General features: G+C 40.4%; 1 protein-coding gene across 13 annotated transcripts in view; it reads left to right on the top strand.

Annotated features, from left to right (window-relative positions):
• Nucleotides 1-20,432, top strand: part of Fam13a (family with sequence similarity 13 member A) — a 344,751-nt gene that overhangs the window by 314,666 nt on the left and 9,653 nt on the right. For 12 of the 13 annotated variants that reach the window (XM_047567594.1, XM_047567596.1, XM_047567597.1 and 9 more), the window contains 7 exons: nt 5,453-5,666; nt 6,319-6,457; nt 7,106-7,187; nt 8,302-8,522; nt 9,118-9,201; nt 15,698-15,793; nt 17,215-17,298. In XM_047567594.1, the coding sequence (XP_047423550.1) occupies nt 5,453-5,666; nt 6,319-6,457; nt 7,106-7,187; nt 8,302-8,522; nt 9,118-9,201; nt 15,698-15,793; nt 17,215-17,298 (920 nt within the window). The remainder of the gene's footprint in view (nt 1-5,452; nt 5,667-6,318; nt 6,458-7,105; nt 7,188-8,301; nt 8,523-9,117; nt 9,202-15,697; nt 15,794-17,214; nt 17,299-20,432) is intronic. The other variant, XM_047567592.1, reaches the window with a different exon arrangement.

Consider the following 20,432-nt stretch of genomic DNA (forward strand, 5'->3'; position numbering starts at 1 on the left):
TGTGGAATTCGGGACTCTCTGAGAGGCAGTACTTAGTGAACAGCCTTCTGGTGTGGGAAGCGGGGGCTCTGTATTGTGTGCTTCCAAATGAAAATTATGCTGTCTGGTTTCTGAGGCTTAGTATCACAGAAGCAAAAAGAGGAATGTGCATCCCATAGGCTATGGAGAGTGTGACCCTGACAAAGTGAACGTAGGATGAATCTAATGCTACTTTTTGGCACATACCATGCTTTATATTTTTTTCTCTATATATATAGCTATGTTTGGGGGCATATATTTGATCTGTCTACATGACTGACATCATTAGTATTATTTTTAGGGTTTCTACTCTTCAAAGTTAAATGAGTATATAAATCAAATGTACTGTTCTGTATTATTGAAAGACCCCAGTGTTGCATAGTTAGAATGTTCCCAAGCAACCAGTTCTTTTTTAAAAAAATGTATTTTTTAATTGTGGGGGGACACAATACCTTTATTTTGTTTTTATGTGTTGCTGAGGATTGAACCCAGTGCCTCATACATGCTAGGTGAGCTCTCTACCACTGAGCCACAGCCACAGCCCCACAAGTCCCCCAGTTCTTGGAGCTGTTGATTTGGGGTAACATTTGTGAAAGTACTCAGGTAAACTCAGTTATTCCATTGAATTTGTCCTTGCAAAATTAAGTTTATAAGGTAATTATAAAAGGACATGAAATACTATGTATATCTTACTAGTAATTTACTGCTTATAGACAATAACTTTAGAAAGGAAATTCTCTAAAAAAAAAAAAAAAAAAAGGAGAAACAAAGGATCTTAAAAGATTACCCAAGTGAACCCTCCCATCATACAAGTAAGAAAACTGACCCCAAACAGGCAAAAGGAGGATTCAAAGTAATAGAGTCTCCTGATCTTTACCTGATGCCTCTTTCTAAGCATACCAGTCAGGTGTCATGACAGACAGTAGTTCAGGTGTTACAAGCCAGACTCCTGGATTCAAATCCTGATTCTGCCACTTAACCAACTCTGTGGACAACTTATCAAACCTGTCTCCACTTTGCCTTAATTTCTAAGCTTTAGGTAACAACAGCAGATACTAACTAAAAATAGATATAGTAACATCTATTTAGTAAATTTGTTGCAAGAATTATATGAGCTAAAATATGCAAAGTGCTCAGCATGGTGTAGGTGCTATGTGAATGTTAATTGTTACTATCTTCCATAAATATCTTTAAGGAGAGTTTGAGGGGGGAAAAAATCAGCTTAGTTTGCTTTCTTTGAAATCAAAGTCCAATTCCACACAATGACCATGGATGGCTCTGATCACAGAAGCAATCTAGTAAGTATTAGATCCTCCATGGATGTGCTAAGGACTACCAATATCACTCCAACCGCCTTTCTTTCTTTGATGGTGTTGCTGGAGTCTGGATTGGGAAATGCTGCATTTGAAAAGATTCCAGCTGGGCCTGTGTTAGAGTTGTGCATGGGACATAAGACAGTGAACAACGGAATGTAAATGTACAGATACATGGATCAAAGTCAACTCTAACGGGGATATGCTCATCAAGTCAAGTCCTCAGCCCTATCTGTTCCAAACATTCAGTAATGATTTAGTGGATCTTTTGAAGAACGGCTTACTAATTTTGCAGATGGGGCAAAGCAAATACATGAAATTTAAGAATTAAATATGTGATGATAAAACCCACTGCTAAAGTTTCTTTTAAATCTCGTAGTTTGCAAGACTATTTGAATACTTTAATAGGACTACCATTGTTCTAAGATTGAATTTTGGAACACCAAGGAAAATTTTATAAATGTCTTCCCCCAGTAAAAACTTCCCCAGTAGGGCCTACATCTCTCTGTGTCTGGAATATGCAGGTTCCTCCTAGCACAGCTGAGAAAAAAGACAGTTATGACATCATGCCAAGCAGTAATGGCTCTAAAAAACACAGTTGGAAATGAAATGTGGAAAACATCAGCTCCATTAATTCTGTGCAGATTTCTTAGAAATAAATCATCTCAATAGCCTGTTTCTTTTGTATAGTAAATGGACCCATCCAGCTAAGCAAAGAGTAGCTGTGACCCAAAGAACACATTAGCATCATACAGGGGTGTTCATTCCTCCTACCATGAATTTCCTTAATTTCCATGTGTACTATATATCAATATTGAAACTCCCCAGGACATATTCTTTATTACTTATGTAACAGGAATACAACTTTTGTCTCCATTACTTCTGACCTGATTATGATGTCAGCTGAGGTAGATGGATTAATTTTTTAATAGAGAAATATGTCATAATTATGTCCAGAGTTCATTTTGATGGAACACATGACTAAAAGCAAAATCACTATATCCAAGGAATTCTGGTCTCAATATGAAAATGCACTTATTTTAAGTAGTGCTTTCAGATGAAAATAGAATTGAAAGCCTCAAATCTTTTCTGGTTTTCCTTTGAATAATTTCCTTGAAATATTCTTGTCTATTTATTGCTCTAGAGTTACTGGTTAAAAATAGAAAATATTTCTCAAAATAGTCATTGAGAATGGTCAGTGAATACATCCTCAAAACTGGTTTTCCAGACAGGTGATGCAGTTTGACATTTTATGTACCACTTATGCTTGTTTTTCCAATTAGTACCAATTATCAACACTTGAAATGCCTCTGGGTTCTTAGATCATTTCAAACTAAAATATAGAAATAGTTGTTTTTGTTGATTCTTTAGTTATAGTGAACTATGTATTACTAGTTATTTCACAACTTTCTTGAATAGGATCCTTAAATTATAAGACTATATAGGAAAACAGAAAAGGGAGGAAAAAAACAAATCATAAAAGAACTTAATGCTGTATAGGTGAGACTTTTCACTTCTCTATATGCAGACTAATGATTAATGATGAAATATTTCTATTTTTTTAAAGTTGAAATTCACAATGCTTAAAGGATTCATTTGCTCCTATATGCTTTAAACACATTGGGCTGAAATTTCTTCAACTGTGTATTTCCTCTCTACCACTGGTGACAATGGGAAAAGGACATATTTATTCATCATTGAAGTGATTGGTTGAGAATAGAGCAACAAAATAAAACTGTGTTAACGACAAGAATGGGTAGATGGTTCTGTGTTTACCACCGAGCATCAGTCATGATTCAATTCTATGATTAATACTTCATAGTGAATTCAAGATCACAATTTATATTTTATTAGAGACATGTTTGGTTAATGGGCACTCTTTTTGCAAAATGATTTGGACCCAGGAACCACATGGTTTAAAACTTAAAAAATGGGTGGTAACATTTTAAAAGAGAAATTCTGCTAGATTCAGACAAATTAGAGGACTTTAGGATCTAAGGTAATACTTTTCAAAATGTTTTTATTTTTTTCCCATGAGTAGAAATAAACTAAATAAACTAACAGCATAACCATATGCCAATATCAACATCAGACTTTGTTTTGCCAAAGCCAAAGGACTTCTTGCCCTTCCCCCAGTTGTTTTGCTCCCTTGCCACTCTGTGGTGAGGTAGGTTATTGCTGGATGCACTGCTGTTAAAGCCATCTTAACCCTTTCTTCTCCTGGCTCTGTTGATTTTAGTACTTAAAATTACTGCTGTCTTATTTAATAGAAGATGCAATCTGGTCAGTTTAACAACTTCATTTTCTGCAACTTGACACAAAATTTTTATTTTTCTATGTATTATTTTCCAATACCTCACCTCCAGTCCATTTTTTCATCCCTCCATGTAGGCAGATCTGAGCCGGCTGCTCATATCTGAGCCCTGCTACTCAGCAGGAGCAGCCTGATAGTACAAATGATAGCATCCTCCCAATATCTCCAGCCTCAGCCAAGTGCATCCACAAACATATTCTCCTCCATTTTTTAAGTCTCAGTAGGTAAAGATCATCTGTCTTCAACACTGCTTTCATTTTTTGAAATATTGTGTTCACAGATAACTTGGGTCCCTTTAACTTTGGAGAATCTGTGGACCTCATTCCATATGAGGTTTTTGTTTTTTTAAACTCGCGTACTTTTTTTCCTTATTACATTGTCAAGTCTTCAAACACTTCAGGCAATCATCATTGTAATTGAGACATTGGAGCAATCAAAATGAAGACACTGATGTGGAAGTCAGGAGCCTTAGTTTCTGAACCCAACTCTTGTTGTTGGTTAGGTGTTTGTTCTAAATTTCTTTGGTTTTTAGTTTCTGTATCTGTAATCTGCTGGTTTGAATCAGGGGTTCTCCAGTCTGACACACATTAGCACCACTTGAACAGCTTTTACATATGTATATGCCTGTCTTTCAGCCATTCAGTCCTGTTTGATTGGGCATTATGTCTGTCTGTTGTATTTGGTTGGGTGGTATGAGGACCCACACGTGGGTGGTTACTTAAGTTTTTCCGTGTGATGGTTACTTAAGTTTTTCCGTGTGACTGTAACGTGCAGCAGGGGTGAGAGAATCACGAGATTGGATTATGAACGAAGTTACACCAACTTTAATGTTCTAAATAAAAAGCTGAATATGAACTAAAGACAATTTTGTACATTGTACAGTTTCATGGCTGAAGGAGCTACTAACTGTTCCATGACTCAAACTCTAGGTATCCAGATTTTAAGGTCCTGGGCAAATTTCAGTTTTAAGTGAATCACTAATCCACAAGTGAATTTAAAGCGTAACTGTCTTTTTAATGCCAAGTATTACAAATGAAATACTGTGTATCATCAAAAATCTATCTTTAAATTATTTTAGATATGATTTTTTGATAAGGAAAAAAATATATTGAGGTGGGTCTTACATTAAATGGAACTAAATATCTCCTTCACCTCCCCCAAACTCAAGATTTTGTGCTGAGTCTGGTTTTTTCTTAGAGAATGTTCAAAAATAACTTGTTCTCCATGAGGCATTCTTTTTTCCTCTTTTGCCTAATTTACCTATGCTTCTCCCTCTCCCTAGTCTTGAGCAGCTCCTAAATTCCAACTGCAAAGCAACACAGCACATTGTGCTAATCCCACACACTAAGCAGAAGCACACACAACAGTTTGCCAAACGACCTAAATGGAAGCTGTCAACCCCTCCTTAAGTACTCTCTTACAAACTAATGAAGGACACAACCCATGGTGCCAAACGCCTTCCTCCCTGACACACTTCCTTGTTGTCTGTAACGTCCTCCCCTGGAAAAGTGGGCATGGCTGTCCTGCTAGGGAAACTGCGGAATACCCATCAGCTCTGCTTCCTCAAGACTGCTCCTCAGGGTCTCCCTAGCAAACTCTTTATGAAAGCAAGTGAGAACAGAGATAAAATTTATATGATGGCTGTCAAATACAGTGGTGATTTAGGTTGGATATAGTGTCCTAGTCTGGACCTTAGATCTAAAACGAGAACCCATTCAGCGGGCAGCTTCTTAAAACCCTCAGGAAACTTGGGAAAGAACCACGCTTTTAAGAACACTGTTAACCTCTCACAATTATTATTTTTCAGAGCCCATTCCTACTTTCTCATCCTGGCAGCGGGAGAACGTGGATTCCGACGAAGCTCGCCTCTCCCCTCAGGCTGGGCGCCTAATTCGCCAACTTCTGGATGAGGACAGTGATCCCATGCTTTCTCCTCGGTTCTATGCTTATGGGCAGAGTAGACAATACCTGGATGACACAGAAGTGCCTCCTTCTCCCCCGAATTCCCATTCTTTCATGAGGTAGGTTTTTCTGTGTTGCTGACAAGCAGATGCATCATCCCACTATATTAAAAAAGATAAAGATAGTGGCGATGGCTAGCAAGTTGTTTAAAATTCAGCTGTGAGCCAGGCATAGTGGTGCATGCCTGTAATCCCAGCAACCTGGAAGGCAGAGGCAAGAGGATCACAAGCTTAAGGCCAGCCTTAGCAACTTAATGAGACCCATCTCATAATAAAAAATTATAAAAGGGCTATAGCTCGGTGGCTAAGTGTCCCTGGGTTCCATACCCACTACCCCAAAAAATTAAGCTGTGAGACTATGGAGGAACATATCTGAAGTTCTCTACCCCTGTCCACAGGCTATTTAGTAGTTTCCCAGTTGCACTGTGACCCAACTGCAATATCACACGTTCAATTTCCATTAGCACTTCCTCTTCAAAGCTCTATCAAATTTAACTTTTAGGCCTGCAGAAAACATTTCATTCTATCTTTGCTAATCTTAAATGTGAGAGAAAGACCCATCTAATTGGTGGGACATGCAGAGCCCAGTCATAGAATGAATCAGGGCTGTTTTGGTTCTGCTCTTCTGTGCCACAGGGCATCCCACATTTCAAGGCCCCTCCCAGCAGTCAGTGGCTGCTGGGGGAATTGACCGGAGTCTTGCCTCTCACAGGAGGCGAAGCTCCTCCCTGGGGTCCTATGATGATGAGCAAGAGGACCTGACACCCGCCCAGCTCACAAGAAGGATTCAGAACCTGAAAAAGAAGATCCGAAAGTTCGAAGACAGATTTGAAGAAGAGAGGAAGTACAGAGTAAGTGCCCCACAGGGTCCTCTGCCCCTGCTTCTCCCTGAGAAGTGATAAAGTTAATTCTTAGGGAATCTTAAAAGGACAATAAACACTGAACAGTGTTTAAGCTCTGGTCATCAGGTGTCACCATTTTTCTTGCATGAGCAGAAGTCTACATGTAAATTTGCCAGTGAGCAGGAATAGGGAAAAGAATTGAATGAAATATTCTCTTTGGCTAAAATTTAATTCAAGATTATTTTCTGAAATTTCATTCGTACTGAGTTCATGGTACTCTCCACTCTCTCCTTAGTGCTTCCTACAAGTGACACAAATGCATTTCTCATGGTAGCTGCGATGCAAACATCAGACTCCTCTGTTTTCTGCTCCTTACAAGTTGAGCCCTACAAATGACAGAAAAGGGGTCATACACCACATGCATCCCTGATTATAATGATCCAGCTTTTTAACCCCTAGGGAATTGAAAGCATCAAAATTAACCAGCTAGAAAGAGGATGGAATTACACTTGTGAATTTGCTCTGATGAATCACGGTTAATTTCTTATTCTGTGACGCTCAACTTTGCCTTCTTATTTAAAAAGAAAGATCATCAAATTTGGCAGCTTTTTCCCTGCCCCAGTTCTGAATCATTGACTCTGGACTTCCTTTTCACAGCCTTCCCACAGTGACAAGGCAGCCAATCCAGAGGTTCTGAAGTGGACAAATGACCTTGCCAAATTCCGAAAGCAACTTAAAGGTAGGTGAAGTTCTGGACCTATGGCATAGCTTCTGTGTAAGAAGCCGGGGCCAAATTCATCATCTCAGCTGCCACTGCAGAGGTATACACAGGTCCCAAAGACATTCCCCAGTGCTCCCAGTTCTTCAGGGTCACTTCCATGTCCTCCCATGACCTCAATCACAGAGCAACCAGACCAGCATTCTGTAGCGTTTCTTCATTTCCCCAAATCACTAATAGAAGGACAATGGTTTCAAGTCAATACTCCTTAAGCACCTGTTTAATCTGAGACTTCATTTGCTATTGTGTTAGGAAAAGCATTGTAGACACAGAAATAAACCTACAAAGGGTTTGGCCCCTTGTTAGCCAGATGTTAGGGGCAGTTTTGGTTCGTTGATAACTCCCAGAAAAACGCTCCACAGACACAGGTCCCACATGAGGAACTTTATTTTATGCAGACGATTTGCGTCTGCTTGGGGAAAAGGGAAGAAGGAAAAGAAGAAAGATGGCGCAGGGTTTCTCCTCAGATATCGGAATTTCGTGGGCTGGGAGGAACCAATCGCGGAGGAGAATTATTACAGACTGACTGATGGACCAATGACATATTAGAACGTAATGTGGGAGGCAGGAAGATTACGGCAACATAAGCCGGAAATTCCTGTAACGGGAGAGGCAAGTGTAACGCAGATTGATGGGTGGTTGGGAGGCCAGATTCCTTACACCCCTCCAAGAGCTTGCTGTCATTTAGGAGACAGTCATATAAACAACTGCAGGGCAAAGTGAAATGATTTCAAAACGAGGCATTCAAGTCAAGTGGCCAGCAGTTGAACAGGTCTGGGAAAGCAACTGCCCCACTCTGAGAACAGCTAATAGGCTGGTGTAGCTAAAGCTTGGGTGTTACAGAGCTAAAGCTTTCTCAGGAATTAGGGTTTAGGAAATATTCCAGTTAATCCAGGAAGACATTATCATTATTTCAGGTTTTACATAATGACTCAGGGATTTTCAGTGATATTATAATTAGATACTCCATTGGGGTGGAGTGGAGCTGTAGCTGAGCAGTTATTGACATCATAGAAAAACAATTTGGTTCAGCAAGACTCAGTTCTCATCTCTCTCCCCAAATCTTCTCACCCAGAGTCAAAACTAAAGATATCTGAAGAGGACCTATCGCCCAGGGTGCGGCAGCGAAGCAACACACTCCCTAAGAGTTTTGGTTCCCAACTTGAAAAAGAAGAAGAGAAGAAACAGGAGCTGGTAGATAAAGCTATCAAGCCCAGCGTTGAAGCCACCCTGGAGTCTATCCAGAGGAAGCTCCAGGAGAAGAGGGCAGAAACCAATCGCCCTGAGGACATTAAGGTGCGGAGGCCCCGAGCAAACTGCGGATGCTAAGGCATTGCTGCCAGCTTGGTAGAGATGCAGGGTGTCACGTGAATCCCGCTGGAGGGTGGTGCCCCATAAACCTTCTACATGTCTAGGGAGGCAGATGAGACAGCTGCAGAGCTGCACCTGGGGGTACTTTGGTTTTTGACCACAGATTGAAAGCAGACAACTCTGTCAGGTATATTTCAGAATGAACCTATTGAAGTTAATGATTCAGTTTATGATTCTCTGAGGTGGAAGGATTTTAGACAGACCTTCAGAACTGTGAAGTCACCGCATGGGTCATTCAGTACACCCCACGTGCCTCACGTTCCCGCTGTCCTCAGTACTCACTGTGCCTTTGCTGCCACATGGGAGCCCCAGGTAGTTAATGATGGGTCTGTTGTGCTGTCCGTGTTGCTGGCAAGAGGTCAGGATTAGCTCATTCCTAAATCAGCTTTGGACAGAGCCAGGGAGAACTATTGGACGAGGATTCCTTTTAACCTTCCTTTAGGAGGTTTGTTTAAATAAAGCAGTTGGAATATTCACAAGTGTTTCCCCCTTTTCATTTCTTATCCCTGTGTTTCTTCAGGATATGACCAAAGACCAGATTGCTAATGAGAAAGTGGCTCTGCAGAAGGCACTCCTCTATTACGAAAGCATTCATGGAAGGCCGGTATGTGGTACACTGCATTTTCTGATTGGGGTCAATTATCTGACCTTGGGACCAGATTTTCTACATTCATTATCTTGTAAATGAAGTTCCCTATTGTTTGCTCCCTTCACTTGTAAAGGAGGTTTACTATGTATTTACACCACATCACAATTTTTGAAGGCTCAGTCAATTAAAAGATCTCTGTTACCTAGTAGATGCCAAACTTAAATTGAGTTCCAAGGAAAATTAGCATACAGCTAAAATGAAGTCACCGGTGTCCTGTTTGAAGAGGGAAAAGATGGAGCAGAGATGCAAGAGAAAAGGGAGTATGGAGGAGGCACATGGCCCAGATTTAAGGAGATATCCCTGTCCCAGGTCTGCTCCCATAAGCTACCACTGCTTCTAACTTTTTTCATCTGTGTAATGAAGATCTTCAACTATAGCGAGGTGCCCTAAAACTCAGTCCCTCTGCAGAGTGCAGTTGCAACCAGTGTTTGCTTTTGTTTTTTTGTTTTGTTTTGTTTTGTTTTGTTTTGTTTGCGGTACTGGGGATCAAACTCAGGGCCTTGTGCTTGCGAGGCAAGCGCTCTACCAGCTAAGCTATCTCCCCAGCCCCCAGTGTTTGTTTTTGAGGACTTCCAGCTGCATTCACAACCAAAATGTGAGGCATCCAAAATAGGGCTGCGTTTTCACAACAAGAGGAAGCATTTGAGGTGGTTTTGTTTGTTAGCAAGTGTTTGTTGAATGTTGGTTGCTAGCTGTGGGGGGACAGCAGCATGATAGGCGTCTGTTGTCCTCCTTGAGGAACTTAGATCGTTTTTTTTGTCGGTTACTCTTAGCAACGTTCTTTCTGTTCACAGTGTTATTAAAAACTCAACAAAACAAATTCTTAAAAGCAGGTATAAGGAATTACAAAACTTAGGTTCGCAGATGGATTTTTATAGCCAAAAAAGCATAGGCCTCGCTTCCAGTTTCAGTCACAACTAGATAATGGATATAGTCATTTCATCTAAAATACACACTTTTAAGGCTTTTAAATAAAGAGGCTTCCAGGGCTGGGGATGTAGCTCAATGGTAGAGTATTTGCCTCTGAGTTTAATCCCCAGTACTGCTAAAAAAGGTTTCCAGAATGATTTACTAAGTCTTTTACTTTTTTTTTTTTTCCCCCAGTGCTAGGAATTGAACCCAGGGGTTTGCACAAGCTAGGCAGATGCTCTACCACTGAGCTACACCCCAGCTACTAGCCTTGACATCTGTGAGGGCAGGGATTCTGGACATTGTTCGCCTACTGATGAACCTAATCCTCAGCATCTGTGCTGAGACTTGACGCATAGCAAGAGCCCAGTGACTAGTTGCATTTTGTTTTTGAATATATCAGGTTTAAATTTTTCTATAAAAAAAAATTGTTGGCACCAGTGATGATTGATTTTGCTGGCTTGTCCCTGCAATGGAAAAATACCAGCGCTCTGGGATAATGTTCATGCTTCAGCCAATTTTTTTTTTTCCTTTCCCAAGTTTTATAAAGGCATTGAACCAAATAGGAAGTGCTGTGAAGCTCAAATATATTGTGCAATCTTACTCTTTTCAACTTCAGTGTTCAGAACTTGTATAGGTAGAACTGAACTTCTATGGACAGAGAGGAACTCCTCCGCTGTAGCTCTTCTCATGGCCACCAGGCAGACTTTGGTGATGCTGTGTGTTTTCCTCCTTTAATGTTTTTTCTTTCCTTGCGTGGACCCCAGATATGACATTGTTAGACTCCTTCAAGGACTTCCTTGCCTGAAGCTCCCAAGAGCTCACAGCTGCCTTCTAGATTGACTTTAACTTTGCTGCCAATTCACTGGTTTGTGTGCTGCAATATTTGTCGCTTGGAGTTGGGCCAATTCATTCCACCTGAATCAAGGCCATGTGTAGCCACTGTGAGTCTTAGAGTCACAACCTGGATTCCGAACCAGCCCAACTAATTCTAACTCTGTGACATTAGGCAACTTGGGTAACCTCTTTGGCCGGCAGCGCTGTGTTTATAGAGTAGATGTCTGTTGTAGGTTGTCATGGAAATTAAATGAATTACAGAGAGACACACAGACATGTATACATATATTTATCGGTAGGATGTCTGGCACTGAGGAAGTGGGATGGGGTGACTTTGGGGGTTGCAAAGTAAATGATAGTTTTCAATTCTGTTACAATTATATGTTCTGCTCTCTGCGGCCAACTTCTCATTAAATGATTAAATCAAGAGAAAGAATGCACCTTTTCTACCCTCTGATCAGTAGGAATATGAAGTATTAGTTCTTGGTCCTGCCTTATTCATTTTTCTTTCATCATTCTTTCAGATGGGTCCTAGCATCTCATAGGACAGAGAACAAATGCTCTAGGAAACTCAAGTGTTGTTTGTTTCTGGTCCCAGGCCAGACTCTTCCTCTCTCTGGAACATGATGCACCAGCCTCCTCAGGAAAAGCAGAGTTCATCTGATATTTGGCCAGTCTGAAAAGCAAATAGTGAACTTTTAATTCTTAGATCTATGGTATTGCCATGGACCCTGGTCTGTAAATATCATTTGGACAGGACACTTAGGCAAAAAATAAATGTACTTCCAGAACTAAACTGTCATTCCAAGTCCCAGTTTTTCAGAAGCTCAGGTGCTCAGAATTCATGGGTTTTTGCTGAGTCCACAGATTCTGGTCTAAAAAGACACTATCAGAATCACAAATCAAACCAGCTGCAGTGTCTGTGCAGCTGTTTGCTTTAACATGGAGCAGACTGGAGATGAAAAACAAGAATTCACACATGGGCACATCATTCCCTACTGATGACTGTTAAAGTGTGTCCTTTTCGACATTTAAGGATCTCATCAAAAGACCACAGCACAGAGAAGCACAGCAAATACCTGCAGCTCACTGTGGTACCTTTAGTGTGCGAGAGGCTTTAGTTATAAAAGTCTGGGGGAGAAAATAAGTTGCTTGATCAGAGCTTGTGGGTTCTTCTTGAGTCTTTTGCTCACTGACATCTTTTAACCCTGTATTTCAACACCTTGGGGCCTCAACATAGCCAGGTTCACATTTATGCCAATCTGAGTCATATATAAATACCACCCTTTGGTTAGCTGCTGTTTTGGATTTTCTGATCTTTGCACAGCAGCCTACTATTATTACCTTACAATGAAAAAGTGAGAGTTGGCATTTTCCGAATTAATAAGCCACGAAGGCAACAGTTGTAAGAATCCATCTCATTTCGTCTTCCAGCAGTTTATGACTCACAGGTACCCTCCCCTACCATCCCCTCCTCCAACATCTCAAACTACTTGCTTAATTGAGATTTTGAGGCAGTGTAATTTTTGTTTATCCGTAGCACATTTTCTCACCAATTGTGTTCATAAACAGATCTTTGTAAATGCAACATAGGCAGAGCTCTTCGCTTGGAAGGCAGAATTCTTTTATTAAAAGGATAGCCGGGTCAAACCCTGTGGAGAATAATGCTCCATCAACACTGTGTCAAGACCCTGCTTCACTTATTTGTGAGGAGAAAGAAACCTTGACTGGGAGTCTGTAGACTTGTGTTCTTGACCCAGGTTCATTGCCTCAGGCAAATCATTACCCTATCATTACCTATTAACCTTATCATGTAAAAATATAACACTTTTCTAACTCTAAGATACATGATTCCGATTTGTCTTCAAAATATTTGATTCATTTTACGATTTGATTTCACTTTTATGATTCTGTCCATGAAACTGCAACCAAAGTGATGTAAGGCAGTTTTATTTGAGGCCCAAACAAAACCATCCCAAAAGATAAAGGCAGGCAAACAGCTTTCTAATCGGGTCCTTATGATTTCCTCTCAAGACGCCACACTCATTAAATGTGGACAATTATTGGCTAATGTTCCCATTGTGTTTTGAAATATTATCTGAAACTTAATAACAAATAGGGTATTTAAGTGAGCACTAGAAAAAGATTTTTTAAATCATGAGCAAAGACAGTGGAAATGCTGCCTTTGTCCTTTAGATCTTCATATCTAGTTATGTTTTGATTTGTGTGTAAAAATAGATCTTAGTAATAATCCTATTTCCACAAGTTGGAAAATCATTCAGCATTACCATTTAAATGAAAATTAAACTTTAAAAGAGGGAATGAAAGGATTTTGAAGAGATAGTACACAACATATTGGGCCTAAACTCCTTTTCAAACAATTATGGGTTGTCAAAATTTTCTAATCTGAATTCTACTGTTCACCAGTCAGGAAAGTAAGGCTTGGAGAATTTCAGTGGCCATCTTTTCTGGTTTGTACTTAACAGCAGAATTGGTGGGTCACAGGTTCAGCCTTGGTAGAAACTGCCACATAGTTCTCCAAAGTACTCCACCCCCACCAGCTCTGAAGGAGACTTTGGGTTGTCCAACCCTCTCGACAACACTTCACACTGTTGGTCTTTCTGTGTTAGCCCTTGTGGAGGGTGTGTAGTAATCACACCTGTGGTTGGATTCTCTCTTTTTCATGAAAAATAATTTGGGTTCCCTTCCACTCTCCCTTTAATATTGTGATAATGGAAGCAACAGAAATGAGGTGGGGGTTGTTATTGCTAATGATGGGAAATCCACAAAATATTTTGCAAGATGGTAGGATCCTCTCCTAGCTTGTGCTGTTTATCCAAAATGCACTTACTGTTGATCACTTTGAGACAAGCAAATACAAACAGCAACAAAGGATAATTCATTATGCATGACCCAGCAGTGTCTTTGAAATTGAAGACTCAAAAGACCCACAAGAGAAAGGTCAAAACTAAATACCACTTGCCCTCTTCCACCTCTGTAACTCTTGCCTTATCAGGTGTAGAGTGGTAACAGAATGCAAAAGACAAACAGCTGACTTGAAACAAAGATATTTCATCTCATTCCTTATTGAAGTAACCAAAAGAAAATGCATGCTTACCTGTGAATAGCTCATACCTACTTAGGTTTGCAACATTCACTTATTTTGTAAATATTTATGGAACATTTCCATTATGTCAGGCTTTGAAATAGTGACTAGGGATACAAAAACAAAATCCTGCTCCCAAGGGGCCACAGTCTAAAAAAGGGGACAGATGTGTGAACAGTTACAATAGAGAATAAAAGCATTTATGAAATTGCAAGGCATACACAGTCAAGTAGTGACATGGAGGAGAGGGTAAGTCTCCCCGAGTGGGGGATGTTAGAAGAAACCTGCATGCAGGGAGGTGGCTGTTGATATGGAATTTGCCAGAGAACAGAGAGGTAAACCATTTCAGAGGAGATGGAATTAGACAAGGAGGTTGAGATGGCCTAGTTTATTTCTGGAGCTTGAGGTGTGATGGGCAGAGAGAAGCAGCAGGTCACAAGCAGCTTCAAATGCTATTCCCTACTGCCTAGAGAATTCATCCTTTAAACATTTTGAACCCTGTGCCAAATTTTAGGAAAACAAGGATGAATGAGTCATCCGTGTGCTCTTTCAGCAAATGTGTCTTGAATACCTGCTGTTTGCCAGAATCCTGTTTTTGAAAACACAACAATTTCATGGAGCACAAAGGCATGTAAATAACTTAGGGACTGCATGATATGCATTGTAACAGAAACACAAGCTTGCTTCTTCCCTGGATCCAACAACTAGCAAGTCCTCTGGGAATTTTGAACCTTTGAGAAGTTTTAAGCAGGAACTTAAAAATGACCATTGTTTGTTTGTTGGTACAAATATTTATATATTTTTCTTTTTTAAATTTTTAAATTTTTTCCATTTTATTGGTGCATTATAGTTGTATGTAATGGTGGGATTTCTTGTTACATGTTCGTGTGCATATGCACACAATATAACAATACAATTTGGCCAGTATCACTCCCCAGCATCTCCCCCCACCTACCCTGTGGTCCTTTTCCTCTATTCCACTTGACTTCTTTTGATTTTCATGAGATTCCCCCCACCCCCTCACCTTTTCCTTTTTCCTCTCCAGCTTCCATATATGAGAGAAAACATATGACCATTGAGCTTCTGAGTTTAGCTTATTTTACTTAACATAATGGTCTAGTTCCATTCATTTTCCTGCAAATGACATAATTTCATTTTCCTTTATGGCTGAGTAAAACTCCACTTTACATATTTATCACACTTACTTTATCCATTCATCCGCTGGCTGATTCCATAGTTTGGCTATTGTTAGTTGTGCCACTAGGAACATGGGTATGCATGTATCATTGTAGTATGATGACTTAAATTCTTGAGGATAATATACCAAGGACTGGTATAGCTGGGAAGAATGATCACAGTTTTGATTTATAAAAGCAATACTACCAATAGAATGATTCTCACTGATATGCAACTGAAGTATGTATTTTTAATATTTATTGAATAAATATTAGTTTAAATAAATTCTTTAAGAATAAGACTCCAGATGCAATATTTGTATTTCCTGTAGGACACAAGGGCCCTGCAGAGTTGTTCTCTTGGACAGCTGGTAGCATGAGGCCTGGGAACGGGCTTCTTATTAATCTTGTTCTTGCTTTTCAGGTGACAAAGAATGAACGTCAGGTTATGAAGCCACTATACGACAGGTACCGGCTAGTGAAACAGATCCTGTCCCGGGTCAACACCGTACCCATCATTGTGAGTGCAAAACCTGCCTGTCATTGATACATTGCCTTTCTGGTTGAATGAACCCTGGGTATATTAATAGGGCTCTAACCTGCTTTCTCATTAAAGAAAAGGTCTGAACTAGTGATTAATAGCCATGCCCCATAAGCTGGAGGAATGAAGACTTTATCAGATTTCTGAGGCTACCTTTACCTACAGTGAGCAAATCTGAGACTGATAGAATTTCCCCCTTTGGGGAGACATGCTTTTACCATATATATCTATCTGACATATGCTGAGCCACCTCCCTGACCCTTTCCTCAGAGACGGAGCACAGGGGTCAGGGGCTATGCCTTCTTCAGGCTCTTCACTGCAAACAGTGCCTCTCTGGTTCAAGGGGCTCTGTCCACAGTCTCCATCCCAAAGAGGGACAGCTCCTTGGGAGTCCAATCCAGGGAGAATCCCCTGAGGAACTCTAGAGAGAGTCTCCTGCTCTTGGAGGCGGTGGAGAAGTAGAGGGAGTGAAAAGAAAAGGAGTCAGGCTAATGGTTATGAAGTTGCCCTCTGTGTCCTTGGGCTCGCAGCTTTTGGCCCCTGGATTTTGATCTTGTCCAGTTAGGGAGCAGCAGCTTGCCTCCAGCTATGGAAGGCCATCCAGCACCAGCCAGCCTGCTTCCATCCCTTAGCCCAGCCCCCAGGCACCCGCCCCTGGCTGATCAGTGGGGTGTTAGTGCCCTCTGCACCTCTGGGGGAAACATTGCCTGATTTGGTGCCCTCATGTCCTTTTCTTAATGGGCAGTCACCGCCTCACTTTGATGTCACGGTGGAGATCCATATTCATCTCAGCTGCTGCTCTTGTCTATTCTTAAATCCCCTTGTTTATTCCTAGGCCTAGAACATGCTCTTATGTTTCTTTTAGTGTGTGTGCCCCCTTTAATGACTAAAGGAGCATCCAGGAACCACAAGCAGCTGTGTTTGAAGAAAGTTACTCTTCTAGAAATTTCCTGTAGAATAAACTCCTAAATAAAAGGATTAAACCTAAGGAATCATTTTCTTTCTCCAGTTATGAACCCTTGGGTTTCCTAAAAAGAGAAAGTAGATAGCCTTCATGTTGCTTTTTGAATTTGGTTATTCTCCTGAGCTGATTATAGTGTTATAGTTACTGTGACTGGGGAGGAAAGAGGGAGGAGAGGCAGGTGTGTTTGTCTTTAGGGTTTTTCATGTGCTCTTCTTGCTCCAGCTTTCTTCCCAGATGGATGGGTGTGAGCTCTGAAGGGAAACTGCAACTTAGAGAAGAACTTTGGTTGTTTTAGGTTTTCCTGGGAGTTTTTGGTGGGAAGGGGTTAGAATAGTTAAAAGACTAATCAGATACTAGTGTGGTCAGAGGAAGCCCAGAGGAGGAGGGAGAGGGGAAGGGGTTCGGAATGTAACCTACTTGTTAACACCTGTCACAGGGTTCCCCCTCCAGCAAGCGGAGAAGCCCTTTGCTGCAACCAATTATCGAGGGTGAAACTGCTTCCTTCTTCAAGGAGATAAAGGTGAAGACCTCAGCTGCTAACCCATAGCGAAACCTGCATCTCCCCTCCTGTGGGAAAAGGCTGTGATTGTGCCCTTGGGTGATGGCTTCTTGTAGCATGCCCTACAAATTAAAGCTGCACATAACCAACCTGGAACCATCCCCTTCTGCTTAGATCATTGACTAGCTTATTTCCTTAGTCTCATTTCATTCCTCCCTCTTTTTTTTTTTTTTTGCTGTTTAGTTTTTACTTTGCTTTCAGAGATCATTTTGTCTTCCAGAATCTTTTTTGTTCTGCTTCATTTTTCCCATCTGGAGAATAGATTTTCTGTATTCCAAAATCTTAAATTAGTTCATTAGACTAAAAAAAAAAAAAAAAAAAAAAAAATCACATACCAAGTATATTTTAAAAATAAAATAAAAAGGTGTAATGCAATGAAAAGTTAGACTTTTATAGGTGAATATCTAAGTTGTCTTTGACAGATTTGCTGGTGGCTTCACCCACTCTTCCTTCCCCCAGCACATTGCTTCCTCAGGACCAATGTCATCATCAGCACTTCATCTGTGGATGTGGTGCTGTGACTGTTAGTCACTAGAACATATGCCTTGGTTTTTTTTGTCCAGTAGTCATTATGAATTTTATACAGATAATCCCTGTCACCAGTGGCTGCCTTTGCTAGAAGGAGCAGTGCTGTCTGTGCTTCTGGGACCCTAATTGGCCATACTAGTATCAGCCTCTTTTGTGTTTTTGTTTCTAGACAACTGATCATTTAAAATGGACTGCCTTATAGGGAACTCTAGAGAAGAAAATCAAAGACATTTTTTTAAAAATGATGATTATTTTTTGAAGTTGTTTAGGTTTGAAGAGGGAGTGAAATTCAAAGTAGAAGTGAGTTTTAAGTCTTACCTGTCATATTTCTGTGACAGTTCCATTTGTTTATAGTTAGGAATTACCGTTTTCAGAATAATCTTTCCTACTGAGGGACAGCAATTGAAAACTTCATTTTCTTGCCTGAGGTAAGGTGCCATAAGCTACAAAGTCATCTTTTATCTACTTGATTCCTTTTCTTACATCTTAGAGATCTTAAGTTCTTTATATGCCTAACTTAATGGTATTAGGTAATGACTGTGTTTACTGCTCATATTATCAAATAGATCTTATGAATATGCTCTAAATGATACTGCAAAATCTGGACCAGTGTGCTATATTGTGTCTTAAAAAATAGGGCTATTTTCTTACAATATGCCTTGATATTGATGAAAGAAGATACATTTTGTCTAGCAGGTAATTTTGCATAATTGAAGAAATTTGTGCAATTGTGTGTATGAAAATCAGCATGTTTCTTTTGGCATGTCATGAAATTGCTAGTGGGTAAAAATGTGTTCTTGAACACATCTAAAATATGGCATCTGATAATTGCCTCATTAAATGAATGGAAGATATCTTAATAGTACTCTTTTTTAAAAAGGACATTATTCCCATTCTTATCCTTTAGCTTCATTTATTTTTCACAAAAATACTTTGCCTGTGGATTATTATCTCTGGCCCACATCATGTTCAAAATTTTAGAGAATTTTGCAATGACTGTTGCTTTTGTAAATACTGCTGCCTTTTGGTTTGTTTTGTTCCTATTAGCCAGGCTTATTAGTATGCATTTTGTCTGCACTGATTCTTGTTATTTCTGATACAATTCAGAATTTGGTGTGTTGCAGGTAAAGTTATATCTAACAGTTTCTTTAAACCCATCCCTGTTTTAATTAAGCTCTTAAGCTCTGTAAGAAATAGAGCTCAAACTCTGAAGCGCTAGATCTTCCAGCCCCAAGAAACCTAGTCAGTTCTCTATCCTCTGCAGGAATCCCCTCTAAAACTTCTTTGGTAGAATTGAAACACTGTCCCTGCAGAGGGATCCCATCATCAAGCTCAAAACATTTACAGAGGCGGGGAGGGTGCAGTTGCTCATTATATGAGCTAAGTATCAATAATAGCTTAAAATGCATTCATTTTATATTTTTTAAATATAAAGCATAACTTAAGTATTTGTGCAATTTAAATATCACAATGAAAATCATTGAAATTTGTCACATTCATAGTTACCAACTTATTATATTCCATGCAGTACGCTTGGTTTTGCCCTCTGGAGCAAGATGGACTACACAGACAGTTTCTTCCCTAAGAGCTCTTCGTACTTTTATAAATGCCCATGCCACACCCTGGGAAATCTTTTCTCCAAGTTTTCCTTCTGTGCTGATGTAATATGGGTTCCAGATCTTTCAGCAGTCTCCTGGCTCTGCTGTCTACACACACACCAGTTTATCTACATCCCTTTTAAACGATACCCAGAACTAGATGTTACTCCAGGTATGGTTTAGCCATGATGGTCCTTAATCTGGATGGCCAAGGCCCTTTTAGTCCTCCAGGTCTTTGTCTTATGGACACATTGCAAGTTGATTTTAGTCCTCACAGGGCAGGTAACAGCCTCACACCACTGACAATGGGGCAAGGCTGGGGTGCTGTCCTAAGCTTTGTAGGATACTTCCCAGTGCCCCTGGCCTCTAACCACTAGATGCCAATCGTGTATCACCACCCCCTCCCCTGTTGCAACAACCAAAACTGCCTCCAGGCATGGCCACATGTCTCCTAGGGGACGGTCACCCTGTGAGAACCACCGTGTGCCTCATGTCAAGTCACACTGTGCTGCACTTGCGCAGTCCCCATGTCCTCCGTGCCGCGCTTGTGCAGTCTCCATGTCCTCTGGGCAGTGCTCGCTTATGTTGAGTCCTGCTTTTTCCTAATGTGATAGGACCTTGAACTTTCCCAGTTACTTTTTATACTTCTCTTCTAGCCTGATGAGATAGATTAAATCAAGATTCATACATTTGGGGAATATGCCTTTTATGCCTTTGCCCAAGTGTCCGATGGTAGATGAGACAGGGTCAGGTAGAGAGCCTGCTGTGGACTTCCCTCCAAGTCATGTCACCACTGCATCACCCCTGGGCCGAAATTTGTGCAGCCAGCTCTTGGGTTTTTTTTGTTTGGTTTTGTTTGTTTGTTTTTTAGTAGAGGGGATTGAACCCAGGTACTTTACCACTGAGCTACATCCCCAGCCCTTTTTTTTTTTTTTTTTTTTTTGAGATAGGGTCTCGCTGAGTTGCTTA

Source organism: Sciurus carolinensis, chromosome 10, assembly GCF_902686445.1.
Source record: "Sciurus carolinensis chromosome 10, mSciCar1.2, whole genome shotgun sequence".
In the NCBI taxonomy this organism is placed as follows: domain Eukaryota; kingdom Metazoa; phylum Chordata; class Mammalia; order Rodentia; family Sciuridae; genus Sciurus; species Sciurus carolinensis.